The sequence below is a fragment of the Chiloscyllium plagiosum genome, unplaced genomic scaffold (genome assembly GCF_037043375.1).
Source record: "Chiloscyllium plagiosum isolate Xiang-an unplaced genomic scaffold, Cpla_swu_hap1 HiC_scaffold_7, whole genome shotgun sequence".
NCBI lineage: Eukaryota > Metazoa > Chordata > Chondrichthyes > Orectolobiformes > Hemiscylliidae > Chiloscyllium > Chiloscyllium plagiosum.
In genome coordinates this window covers 36,689,860-36,704,489 of record NW_028270145.1, presented here as the reverse complement: position 1 = coordinate 36,704,489, position 14,630 = coordinate 36,689,860, and the positions used below count along the sequence as shown (strand labels likewise).

Genomic DNA, 14,630 nt, shown 5'->3' with positions numbered 1-14,630 from the left:
TCTCCTGCTCCTTGGATGCTGCCTGACCTGTTGCGCTTTTCCAGCAACACATTTTTCAGCTCTATATTTCAGAGCTCAGTTATCAATTTATTGTTCCCAGTGTTAATATGAAATAATTGGTGCTTCTGATCCCTACTGATCCAACAACATTTGAATCAAAGAATTCCTTACAGAGCACGAACTGTGCAGCTGCATATATAGAATCTCCATAGTAGTCATACAGAATATTATTAAAATGGTGTCTTATTCTGCATCATTTATGTTACAAACTAAATGAATACAGAAACTGTAAAGTTGGTGCGTTCATTATTTGCCGTCATTGATCCTTATTTAACCAGGGGACAGGAAGCATGGACTTCACAGCATGAACCTGATGGAGGCTGCACCTTCTGAATCATTCCTGGACTTGGACAGTCTAAAATTGCTTGAGGTATGTAAATCCCACTTTAGCTCCTATATGTTCTAAAGAAGCAGCTGTCTTTTATGGACCAAAAGCATGCATGTTATAAACTACCAAGTTTGATTCCAGCTTCATGCATGGATAGCTGAATGCTATTGTGGCTATGATTAATTGCCATGCTCCTGGGTTCCAATCAAATTAGTTGCGTAGTCCATTGATTGATAAGAGAAAAGCGGAGCCCTCCTGAACTTGCACATTTGTCTAGCTTCCTGTTTCCCCTCATGCTGTCTTTGAACTCACCTTGTCTAAGGTGCCACCTTGTATTCCCTTGACCTAAACCTCCTAAACTGCTGACCACCCAATTTCCTTTCCTGGTTTCTGAACACAGGTCACTGAACTTGAAACGTTAACTCTGTTTCTTTCTCTACAAGTGCTGCAGGACCTGCTGAGTTTCTCCAGAAATTTGTTTCTGTGTTTCTTTCTCAATCCCACGTTACCTGATATTTTAAGCAATTTTCTCTCTAACTCTTATTCCCCTTTGTTAAAATCTGCCACCTTCTCAAAATCCATGACCACTTTGCTTTTGCCAACTACCATCCCAAACTCTCTTTCCTCTCCACAGATCTTGAATGTCTTGTACTTTTCAAATGTGTGTCAAACCCTTTTGGGGCTCTACAACGATTTCTGCCCTTTTTACATTATAAAAATGACTGTCATCAAAGTCACATACTCTGAGATTGTGATACACTGCTCCTCCTCATCCATCACAATGTACCTGCAGTCTTCGACACCGGTGACCCAACTATTCACTTGTACCCCTCTATTACCATCTAGCTGGTTGGATGGAACTCATGTGCTTTCATTCCTTTCTATTCAGTCATTGCAAGAGGATTGTTGATTTTGGTGAACTCCCCTTTCCATTTGTCATTTACATTTTGCCCATTCGCAACATGATTTCAAAACACTGCTTTCAGAATCCACATGTTCATCAACACCACTACCTCCATTTACCGATCCACTGTCTGTAAATCATCTGGATGCCTGTCCCATTCAGTACTGGTTGAGAAGAAATTTCGTCCAGTCAAAGCCTTTGTATTTGGCCCCCACCACATGCTATAACCAACTCCATCTCCCTTCAAGTTATTGTCTAAAGCTGAACTAGATGGTTGCTAATCTGGTATTTGCCTCTGAGATGAACTTGTAACCACAACCGTACTGTCACTGAAACATATTGATGTTACCTGACTTTGTCCTATCTCAGCTCATTTGTTGCTGAAAATCATCTGTGACCAGCTGTCTCTTGATTTGATTATTCTAATGAACCCTCATTGCCTTGACATCTTTTGCTCTCTTTAGGATCATGCAAAGTTTTGCTGCCAGAAGCTAACTTGCATCAAGTCGTATTCACTCTTCTACTCACTAAGTTACGTTTCTGCTAATTAAGCAACATTTCAAAGTTAAAATTAGAATTCTTGTTTTCAAATACCAATTTGTTCTCGTTCCTCTTTTTCTCTGTAAACATGTCTAGCTGTACAGATAAACTACACTCTTTCTAATTTGGCACCTTGTGCATCCCCATTTTTAGATGGCTGTGCCTTCAGCTGCCTGAGGCCTGAGCTCTTGTAAATTCCTCCATAAACCTCACTCTTGCCTCCCTTCGCACCCCCACTCCCCCCACCCCCCCCACCCCACCCCCCACTCTGCCCCATGAATATTTTACTAGTTTAAGATACCACTTAAATGCAAGTTGCTATTGAGAAATTAGCAAAGGCACATGTTGTCACTTGAGCTGGCAGTGAAAACAACCCACCAATAGTAGATCAGTTGACTGTGCCCTGATGTTATAAACAATTCAGGGGGTAGGATTGGTGAATGGGAAGAAATCTGGTGCAGATGTGATGTCTATCATCTAGTAACCTGCACATGTGTGAGATTTGGCCATTTTGATGAATTAGCCATTAGTTATTGTCTCTTTTGAATTCAAAACATTAATTTTTTCCCACATGATATTTCAGCAAAGATTTCAGATGGGGTTTGAATAGGAAGTGAAAATTACAATGTAATAAGTGTTCAATTTTTTTTATATCCAGGTGATCGGGCGGGGTCGCTATGGTGCAGTATATAAAGGGTCATTGAATGAACGCCCTGTTGCTGTGAAAATCTTCAGTGCCTCAAACCGTCAGAACTACATCAATGAAAGAGACATATACAGGCTCCCGCTGATGGAGCATGAGAACATAGCACGCTTCATAGTTGGCGAGGAAAGAATATCGAGTGATGGCAGAACAGAGTATATGCTGGTGATGGAGTACTATCCCAATGTAAGTCTTCTATATGGTTCTTGTGGGAAGGTCAGAGTAATTAAGCCCACAAGGTAACTCGGAGCATTTACTGATGCCAGTGAGAATGCTGAACAAGTGAAATCTGTGTTCTGTGGTGGCACTCATATTAATGGAGTTGGTCTGTTCTCATACAATAATACATTTTAGATATTTGAGGCACCCAAGATTTTGAATCATCAGCATTATTTGTGAAATACACAGCACAAATAATAGGTACTGAAGGTTTGGCCATGTTATTTTGTGAGGTCTGCTGGACCATGCATTCAAGAGCTTTTAAACGTTTGCTATTGGGAAAATTCTGACCATTCTAATGTATGTGCTGCTGTAGGCTACACAATCTTCAGTAGTATTTTCTGGTGGAAATGCTTTCCACTACTTGGGAAAATTCACATTTTCAAAAGTATTTATGTGTGGATCATAGAATCCCCTACAGTGCAGATTGAGGCCATTTGGCATTTGAAGAGCATCCAATCCAGACCGACCCACTCCCAGTTCGTAGCTCCACATTTACCATGGCATTAGTCCTTCATCAGGAATGAAGCCTGTGAGCCAAGGGGATAGAGAGATAAATGGGAGGGAGTGGAGCTGGGGGAAAGGTAGCTGAGAGTGCGATAGGTAGATGAAGGTAGGGGTAATGGTGATAGGTCGAAGAGGAGAGTGAAGCGGATAGGTGGGAAGGAAGATGGACAGGTAGAGGCTTATGAAGGGCTTATGCCCGAAAAGTCAATTCTCCTGCTTCTTGGATGCTGCCTGACCTACTGTGCTTTTCCAGCACCACACTCTGGATATCATCTACAAGAAACAAATCAGGAGTGCGATGCATTATTCCCCACTTACTTGAATGGTGCAGCTTCAGTGACACTTGAGACACCATACAGGACAAAGCAGCCTGCTTAGTTGGCATCCCATCTACCGCCTCAATCCTTTCCTACCTCCACCACTGATGTACAGTGACAGGATGTCACAGTATACCATCTACATGATGTACTGCTGCCTCCTTTGACAGCACCTTCTAATCCTGTGACCTTTACCACTTGATGAAGGGCTTATGCCCGAAATGCCGATTCTTCTGCTCCTTGGATGCTGCCTGACCTGCTGTGCTTTTCCAGCACCAGACTCTCAACTCTGATCTCCAGCATCTGCAGTCCTCACTTTCTCCCAGCATAATAACACTGCAACAAGTCCTCTTCCAAGACACACACACATCCTGAAACTATATCGTGGTTCCTGCACTGTTCAAGAAATGGCTCAAGACCATCTTCTCAAAGTTGATTAGGGATGGGCAATAACAGTTGGCTTGACCAGTGTCTATGTCCCACGAATGAATAAAAGTAACATATATGATAGACATTTCTTTCATATGTAATTTATATATTGTCTTTGTCATTGAACCTGATATATCAGAATGTGAAGATGAAGAAATTTACCTAACTTCAGTACTTGACTGAATTATGAGAACTATTCAACAATGTAATTGTAAATTCTGTAGTTCCTGCATTAGGTAGAGATTTTCAACTGTATAACAGTCAGAGTACAGATGGTGCAGGTCTGTATGGAAATGCAATACTCATGTGGGTCTATCGCTACATAGTATTAGGAGACAGTACTGGAGCCTGCAAGCCTGGTCCTGTAAATTACTGAGATAAAATACTGCCATCTGAGGGAATCTGTCAGTATATAATGTTGGGGTACAGTGCAGGTGTATGTGGTTGTGTCATGCATAACACAGTACTGGTGTCCATATGCCAGTTAAAATAACACTGGGGCACTTGCATTTGTGTGTCTGTCATTGTTCTAGGGTACGGGACCGGTGTCTGCAGATCTGTCATTTATGGACCAATAGCATCAGCAGAATTGTACTCCCAACACAATCTGTAGTCTCATGGCTTGACATATTCCCTCATTTTACCATTACTATCAAGTCAGAGAATCAACCCAGGTTCAATGAAGGTTATAGAAGTGTAAGCCAAGAACAGCATTAGGCATTACAAAAAGAACATGAAATGTCATCCTGATGAAGCTACGCAACAGCACTAATAGCAGGAGAGAGACTGGACGAAGCAATCCCAAACAAATGGATCAATAGCTACAAGAGTAAGTCAAAAGCTTGGAATACTACAATGATTAATCAGCCTCCTGACTCCCCAAAGCCTGGCCAAGTCAAGAGTGTGGTGAAATACTCCCCACTTGCCCGAATGAGTGTAGGTCCAACACTTGATTTTGATACCATCCATTAAAATGCAGCTGCTTGATTGGCATCTTATCCACAAATATTCAATACCTCCACCACCGATAGTCAGGAGCAGTCATATGTATCATCTACATGATGCCCTGCTGAAATTCACCAAAGCTCCTGTCACTGGATCACAATTCTGGAATTTCCTTCCCAATAGCATTGTGGGCCTATCAATAGCATATAGACTGCAGCATTTCAGGAAGGCAGCTCACCACCACCTTTTCAACAGCAACTAGGGAAAGGCAATAAATGATAGTTCAGCCATTGATATTTCCATCCTATGAGTGAATTTTAAAAAAGTCAAAAGCTAATGATGTCGACATTGGGTACTGAAATAGACCAGAACTAACATCCCTCACCCTTTGAACTTGGACTAGGTGGAGAGAAACCATTTAGAGTTCAACCTAATCCCAATTTCTATCCATGGTGGAAACTTTTCTGCTTGCAATTATATAACAATAATTTCCTTAGTGGTAGAACAGACAATGCAAGGTGATAGAGGGAAAGAAACTTTTAACACTGACAAAATAGGCTAATTTGTCTACTTTAACAGTTACTTTCAGTCACTGTATGTGTAATACTTGTTGGCCAGTGAATGACAATCTGTTGTCCAATGTGTTGCAACAGCACTTGCAGCATAATGCACTATCACGAAAAGAACTCTTGACAATAACTACAGCAGCAACTCCAATTTTAAAAAAAAATCTGAAAAATCAATCCCAGCCACTTATGGCAGTGCAGTCTCCAGGATGGATTGATGAGGAATTACCAAAACATCTCATTTTAATTGGGCTCTCAGATGAGAAGAAATAATTGATGTGTGAAGCCTGTTGGCAGAGCAACTGAGAACTGCTTTTAATCTATAAATCAATAGCTCCCCTTGCAGGGCATTCAACATTACTACACCAAAACAGCCACTTATTTAGATTTAGTGGAATTGAATTTATGAACATTGAAAGTGGCAAGTAATGTAATTCACAAAAAGATGACAGGGTCCACGGTGTATGCAACAACCTCAGGTTAGCAAATTGGATAGGTGGAAATGTTCGGACTGTTTATAGCCATGAACAAAGAGGTGATAAGACTACAAGACTAGAAGCTCTGCCATTCAATGAGATAATGGCTGATCTGATACTCCTTGACTCAACTTTCCTGCATTTCCCCTTCATTCCATAACATTTTTTAAAAATCTGTCTATCTCTGCCTTGATTATACTAATGACCCAGCCTCAACAGCCCTCTGTGGTAAAGAATTACAAATATTGAACACCCTCTCAGAAAAGAAACTCCTCTTCTTCTCTGTCTTAAATGTTTGACCCCTTACTTTGAGATGATAGCCCTGGTCCTAAACCCTCCCACAAGGGGAAACAACCTTTCCGCATGTCAAGTGCACAAAGAATCTTGACACTTTCAATAAGGTTGTTAGCCCAATATCTGCAATGTGGTCACTTTGACTACTGTCTAAATTAGTGAACATTACTTTTTTTGTTGCCTGATCTCCCTCAGCTTGAGGTTATTCCCGACAAGGCTATTGAGTTACTACAGTGAGGAGCAAAAAATGGGTCAAGCTTCATGACCCAATTCAATAGCTGCTGCTGATGCTGCTACTACACATGTTTGGTTCAGATATTAGGCAAAGGTAGGATTGGGGCTTTGTTTGACACACCTAGTGTTTGCTCAGATTTGCTGCTGTGGTGACACAGTACATCTGTGCCACACCCTAATCAGGAGTGCAGGAAAATTAGATAGGGTAGTTCTCCCAAAGTATGGTATGTAGATTTAGTGAGGTGCATTCTATAGGCTAACTCACCAAGATCTGCCTCATTTATTTCAACATGGGGCAGCCCACTTATTTGGAACATGTGCATTAATAAATCTCTGCTAAAATTGAGATTTCAGTTGTCATTTTGATGCGAAATTAAAATATTAGCCTGTTTAGATGAATGTTGAATGGCACTAATTTGAAGAGCAGGGAAAGTAGTTTTGGAGTCTTGGGCAATATTTAGCTTAATACTTAACATCACAGAAAACAGTAGTTATCGCATCGCTGTTTGCGGAATTTTGCTAACCTCAAACTGGCAGGTGTATTTCCTGGATTATAACAATGACCTGAGGTTTTTATTATTCATTAAGGTACTGAGATAAAGTATGTCTTAACATATGAATTTGGATCGGGGAAAGCAATTTCCCCCTTAAGCCTGCTCCACCATGCAGTAAGCTCATTTACTCATTTGATTGTGCCCTCACATTTATGCCTACCTCCCCAGTAACATTTGGCTCCCTCAATAGTTAAGATCTATCTGTCTTTACTTTAGAAATATTCTACCTCCACTGCTCTCTGGGGAAGAGAATTCCGAAGGTTCAGGAAAAAAAAGTCCCTCAAAAATTGTATCCTTACTTAAATAAAGAAACCAAAACTGTACAGTGTTGCCTTTTAAAGTTGACTTAGTTAATATATTTCACTTTTAACATAAGAACTATGAGCAGGAGTTAGTCATCTGTCCCTTCGTGTGTTTCCCCCCACCTCCCTCACTACTATCCTTAATTCCTTTACTGTTCAAACAATTATCTATCAAAGCTTTAAAAGCATTTGCTGAGGAAGCTTCAACAACTTCACTGGGCAGGGAATTCCATAGATTCACAACCCTCTGAGTGTAGACGTTCTCCTCAATTCAGTCCTAAATCTGTTCCCCCTAATATGAGGCTATGCCCTCTTGTCCTAGTTTCACCCGCCAGTGGAAACATCCTCTCTACTTCTGTCTCATCTATTCTCTTCATAATTTTATATGTTTCTATAAGATTCCCCATTCATTCTTCTAAATTCCAATGAATATAATCCCAGTCTACTCAGTCTCTCCTCATAAACCAACCCCCTCAACTCCAGAATCAACCTTGTGAACCTCCTCTGCATCCCCTCTAGTGTCTTTCTCAAATAAGGAGACTAAAACTGCATGCAGTGCTCCAGATGTGGCCTGTACAGCTGCAACATAACCTCCCCTGCTTTTAAACTCAATCCCCTTTAGCAATGAAGGACAAAATTCCATTTGCCGCCTTATTTACCTGTTGCACCTGCAGACCAACCTTCTGTGATTCATACACAAAGACACCCATGTAGCGTGCTGCAATTTTTTTACCACTCATGTAATAATCCTTTTTGCTGTTTTTCTTCCCAAAATGGATGAATTCACATTTATTAACATTGTAATCCATCTGCCAGACCTTTGCCCACTAACTTAAACTATCCAAGTCCCTTCACAAAGTTTCTCAGTCCTCTGGACACTTTGCTCTACCACTTATCTTAGTGTTAGATTAGATCACTTGCAGTGTGGAAACAGGCCCTTCGGCCCAACTAGTCCACACTGACCCTCCGAAGAGTAACCCACCCAGACCCATTCCCCCTAACTAATGCACCTAACTCTACGGGCAATTTAGCATGACCAATTCACCTAACCTGCACATCTTTGGATTGTGGGAGGAAACCAGAACACCTGGAGAAAACCCACGCAGAAACGGGGAGAATGTGCAAACTCCACACAGTCGCCTGAGGTTGGAATCGAACCCAGGTCCCTGGCACTTTGAGGCAGCAGTGCTAACCACTGAGCCAATGTGCCGCTCCTGTTATCTGCAAACTTTGACACACTACACGTGGTCCCCAACTCTAAATCATCTAGTAAATTGTGAATAATTGCAGACCCAACACTACTCCCTGAGGCACACCACTAGTCACTGATGGCCAACCAGAAAATCACTCATTTATCCCCACTCTTTGTTTCCTGTTAGTTAACTAATCCTCTATTCATGCTTATACATTGCCAGTAACGGTTTGCAGCTTTATCCTATACAGTAGCTTTTTGTGCAGCACCTTATCGAATACCTTTTGGAAATCTAGATACACCACATCAGCTGGATATCCGTTGTTCACCTTGCTCGTAATGACTTCATAGAATTCCAGTAGATCAGTTAAACATGACCTGCTCTTCATGAACCTATGCTGTGTCTGCCCAACGGGGCAATTTCTATCTAGATGTCTTGCCATTTTGTTCCTTGATAATAGACGCAAGCATTTTCCGCACTACAGAAGTTAAGCCATAATTCCTCTTCTTTGGTTTACCTCCTTTTTTAAAACAGTGGCATTATATTTGCTATTTCCTCTGCCATCTCTTTTAGTACCCTGAGATGCATTCGATCAGGTCCAGGAGACTTAGCTCCATTAGTTTGCCCAACACTATCTCTTTCGTGATAGTGATTGTTTCCAGGTCCTCACCTACCTTCATCTCTTTGTCATTTATTGGTATGTCATTCATGTCCTCCACTGCGAAGACTGACACAAAATGCCTATTCAATGCCTCAACCGTTTCCTCATATCCCATGACTAAATTCCCTTTCTCATCCTCTAAAAATCCAGTGTTTACTTTAGCCACTCTTTTTCAGTTTTTGTATTTTGGAAACTTTTGCTATCTGTCTTATAAATGCTAAACAGCATTTATAAAATGGTGCCAACATATTTGTTTAGTGCTGTGCATTCCAGTTTGACATTTCTTGCTGGGTTCTTCCGGCCTGCCTGTTTTCGCATTCTGCACACCTGTACTCAGTTCCCTGTCCTTCCTTCGCTTTCTGCCATTTCTATCATTCCCAAGTTCCAAGTCCCACTCTCTCACTTTTACCTTTAAAAACTGTGGCAATTTTCTCCTCACTGCCATTGAACTAAAGTTGTGCTTTCCATTTGGTGGCATTCATTGGACAGTGCAGGTAGTAATTTCTATTTTTAAATAATACGCTGTTCTATCTGCTCTTCCTGCCAAAGTGGACAAGTTAACATCTTTGAGGAGAAAGTGAGGTCTGCAGATGCTGGAGATCAGAGCTGGAAATGTGTTGCTGGAAAAGCGCAGCAGGTCAGGCAGCATCCAGGGAACAGGAGAATCGACGTTTCGGGCATAAGCCCTTCTTCAGGAATGGGGAAAGTTTGTCCAGCAGGCTAAGATAAAAGGTAGAGAGGAGGGACTTGGGAGAGGGGCGTCGGAAATGTGATAGATCACATTTCCGACGCCCCTCTCCCAAGTCCCTCCTCCCTACCTTTTATCTTAGCCTGCTGGACAAACTTTCCCCATTCCTGAAGAAGGGCTTATGCCCGAAACGTCGATTCTCCTGTTCCCTGGATGCTGCCTGACCTGCTGCGCTTTTCCAGCAACACATTTCCAAGTTAACATCTTTCTACATTACACTCCGTCTGTGTTTTTCTCACTTACTTTACCTATTTATATACTTCTGTACATTCCTCATATCCTATTCATGACTTAGTTTCCTCCCTACCTTTGCATCTTGAGCAAGTTTAGCAACCATACATTTCATTCCTTCATTCAAGTCATTAATTTACATTGAAAACTCTTGAGTGCTTGGTGCTGATCCCTATGGTTCATTGCTCATCACATCTCCCTCTTTTACATCTTGATTCTCAGTTTTTTCTGGAATGTTCCTTAGAGTCATAGAAGTTTACAGCATGGAAATAGGCCCTTAGACCCAACTTGTCCATGCTGCCCAGTTTTCACAGTTAATCTAGTTCGATTTGGCTGAGTTTTGTCCTTATATCTTCATTCCTATCCCATCCATGTACCTGTCTAAATGTTTCTTAAACGACATAATTGTATTCGCCTTCAGCACTACCTCTGGCAGCCCGTTACAGACACTCACCACCCTCTGTGTGGAAAAAAAAAGCCCCTCTCGACTCTTTTGTATCTTTCCCCTCTCACCCGAAACCTGTGCCCTCTAGCTTTAGACTCCCCTACCATGGTGAAAAGCTATTTGCTATTTACCTTATCTATGCCTCTCATGATTTTATAGGCCTCACCCCTCCGTCTCCTACGCTCCAGGGAAAATTTCCCAGCTTATTCAGCTTTCCATATATTCAAACCTTCCAGTGCAGATAGCATCCTAATAAATCTTCTCTGCACTCTTTGTACTTTAATTATATCCTTTATATAGTAGGGCAACCAGAACTGCACATAGTACTCCAAATGTGGCCTTACTAATGTCTTGTAGAACTGCAATAAGCTGCCCCAACTCCTATACTCAGTGCTCTGACCAATGAAAGCAAGCATGCTGAAAGCCTTCTTCACCCATGCTGTCTACCTATGACTACTTTCAAGGAGCTATGAACCTGTACCCATAAGATCATAAGACAGAGGAACAGAAATTCGGCCATTCAGCCCATCGAGTCTGCTCTGCCATTCAATCATGGCTGATAGGTTTCTCAACCCAATTCTTCTGCTTTCTCCCCATAACCCTTAGAGTAAGATAAAAGGTTGGCACAACATTGAGGTCTGAAGGGCCTGGATGTGCTATAATGTTATATGTTCCACGTTCTGTCCTTTGATACTCAATAACCTATCTATCTCAGTCTTAAACATACTCAATGACCTGGCCTCCTTTTGAGGCAATGAATTCCATAGATTCAGCAATCTCTGGCTGGAGAAATTACTCCTTATCTCCGTCCTGAAAGGGTCTTCCCTTTATTCTTAGGTTGTGCCCGCAGGTTCCAGTCTCTCCTACCAAAGGAAGCATTTTCCCAAAACCTACTCTGTCTAGGTCATTCAGTATATTCTGTATGTTTCAATTAGATCCCCCTCATCCTTCTAAAGTCCATTGAATTATAGACCCAGAGTCCTCAAAAGTTGTTCATATGTTAAGCTTTCATTCCTGGGACCATTCTCATGAACCTCCTCTGAACACGTTCCAGGGTCAGTACATCCTTCCTGAGGTATGGGGCCCAAAATTTCAAATGTGATCTGACCAGAACCTTATAGAGCCTCAGAAGTGCATCCTGCTTTTACATTCAAGTCCTCTCAAAATAAATGCCATTATTGCATTAGCCTTCCTAACCACTGACTCAATCTGCAAGCTTACCTTGAGAGAATCCTGAACTAGAACTCCCAAGTCTCTTTGCATTTCAGACTTCTGAATTTTCTCTCTATTTAGAAAATAGTCCATGCCTCTATTCTTCCTACTAATGACCTCACACTTTCCCACATTGTATTCCATCTGCCACTTCTTTGCCCACTCTCCTAACTTGTCCAAATCCTTCTGCAGCTTCCCCGCTTCCTCAATGCTACTTGTCCCTCTATCTATCTTTACATGATCTGCAGACTTAGCCAGAATGCTCTGAGTTCCTTTATCTATATCATTAATGTATAAAGTGAAAAGTTGTGGTCCCAACACTGAACCTTACAGATCATCACTTGTCACCGGCTGCTACCCTGAGAAGGACCCTTTTATCCCCACTCTGTGCTTTATGCCAGGCAGCGAAGCTTCTATCCATGCTAGCACCTTGCCTCTAGCACCATGGACCCTTATCTTATCTGTCTCCTGTATGGCATTTTGTCAAAGGCCTTCTTGAAGTCCAGATAGATGACAATCATTGGCTTTCATTGGTCTAATCTGCTCGTTACTTCCTCAAAGAATTTAGCAGATTTGTCAGGCATGACCTCCCCTTGATGAAACTTGTCATGAAAACTTTGCTGATTTCACCATACACCTTCAAGTATTCAGAAATCTTATTATTCACAATGGATTCCTGGGTCTTACCCACAACCGAGGTTATGCTAATTGTTCTGTAATTTTCTGTCTTTTACCTTATTCGCTTTTTAAACAAGGCTGTCATGTTAGCTATTTTCCAGTCCTCTGGGACCCTCCTTGATTCTAGAGATTCCTGAAAGGTCACCACTAATGCCTCTGCTACCTCCTCAGCAATCTCCCGTAGAACTTTGGGGTATAGTCCAGGTGATTTATCCACCTTCAGACCATTCAGTTTTTCTAGCACCTTCTCCTTGGTGATGGCCACCATACTCAGCTCTGTCCCCTTACTCTCTTGAATTTTTGGGATATTACTTGCGTTAATGATTTTTGAGAAGATTTGTAGCTCAGGTTGATGATAAGTTTTTAAGTTGACTTACTGAGCTGGAAGATTTGTTTTCAGATGTTTTGTCACCATACTAGGTAACATCATCAGTGAGAGTCTCCAGTGAAGCGCTGGTGGTATGTCCTGCCTCTCTGTTTATAGGTCTTGGTTTCTTAATGTGGGTGACGTCATTTCCGGTTCTTTTTTTCAAGGAAAGGTAGATAGGTTCTAAATGAATGTGTTTATTGATGGAGTTCTGGTTAGAATGCCATGCCTTGAAGAATTCTCGCGTGTGCCTTTTTCACCTGTCCTAGGATGTGTGTGTTGTCCCAGTCAAAATGGTATCCTTCTTTGTCTGTATGTATGGAAACTAGTGATAGTGGGTCATGCCTTTTGGTGGCTACTTGGTGTTCGTGTATCCTGGTGGCAAGTTTCCTGTTTGTTTGTCTGATGTAGTATTTTTTACAAGATGGTATCTTGTAAATAACATTAGATTTACTGGTACTGTCTAATGGATCCTTTAGTTTCATTAGTTGCTGTTTAAGTGTGTCAGTAGGTTTGTGGGTTACCATGATGCCAAGGGGTCTTAGTAATCTGGAAGTCATTTCTGATATGTCTTTGATGTAAGGTAATGTGGCTATAGTTTTTGGTTGTGTTGTATGTGCTTGTTTGGGTTTGTTTCTGAGGTACTGGTGGATTGTGTATTGGGTATTTGTTTTTCTTGAAAACCTTGTATAGATACTTGTGTCTTCCATCATGAAGACTGACTTGAAGTAATTTTTCAGTTCCTCAGCCGTTTCCTTGTTCCCTACTGCTTTCTCTCCAGTGGCCAAATATTCACTTTTGCCTCTCTTTTGCTCTTTATACATCTAAAGAAACTCTTACAGTCTTCCCTTAGGAAGGCTAGCTTACCCTTATATTTAATCTTCTCCCTCCTTATTTCTTTTTTTTTGTTGCCCTCTGTTGGTCTTGGTAAGCTTCCCAATCCTCTGGTTTCCCACTGTCTTCACCACATTATATGCTTTATCTTTTACTTTTATGCTATCCCTATCTTGCCTACTCAGCCATGGTTGCCTCATCTTCCCTGTACCATGCTTCTTTTTCCTCAGGATGAATCTCTGCTGTGTCTCCTGAATTACTCCCAGAAACTCCTGCCTGTCTTTCCTGCTAGGCTTCTGTCCCAGTAAATTCTACCTAGCTCCTCCGCCATGCCTCTGTAGTTGTCTTTTTTCAGCTGTAATTACCTCCTGATTCTATCTTCTCCCTCTCAAATTGCAGAGTAAATTCATTCGTATTATGATCACTGGTTCCTTCACCTTAAGCTCCTTTATCAAGTCTGCCTCATTGCACAACACTAAATCCAGTATTGCCTGTTCCCTAGTGGGCTCCACCACAAGCTTCTCCAAAAAGCCATCTCGTAGACGTCCCACAAATTCCTTTTCTTGTAATCCACTACCAACCTGATTTTCCCAGTCCACCTGCATACCCCTAGACCTCTTTGTTCTGACACTCACCCCAGGGCCCACAATGCTACTTGTATCGTCTAGCGTGAGGGCTGATACAAAATATCTGTTCAATTCATCCACAAATTAATTATTTTTCATCATTAATTCTCTCTGCTGGAGGATCAATGCTCACTTTACTTGATCCTTCCTTTTTACCTGTAGAATCTGTCATTGTTTTGTATTTCTGTCTAACTTTCTCTTGTACACTTAATTTCTCCCTTGTAGTCATTCTTTGTTGTTTTTCATATTTTGCCTAA

The 14,630-nt window shown here is 41.5% G+C and overlaps 1 protein-coding gene across 2 annotated transcripts in view; it reads left to right on the top strand.

Annotated features, from left to right (window-relative positions):
• Positions 1-14,630, top strand: part of bmpr2b (bone morphogenetic protein receptor type 2b) — a 324,336-nt gene that overhangs the window by 277,960 nt on the left and 31,746 nt on the right. For both annotated transcript variants that reach the window (XM_087988933.1, XM_087988932.1), the window contains 2 exons: positions 339-430; positions 2,491-2,721. In XM_087988933.1, coding sequence (XP_087845059.1) covers positions 339-430; positions 2,491-2,721 — 323 coding nt within the window. The remainder of the gene's footprint in view (positions 1-338; positions 431-2,490; positions 2,722-14,630) is intronic.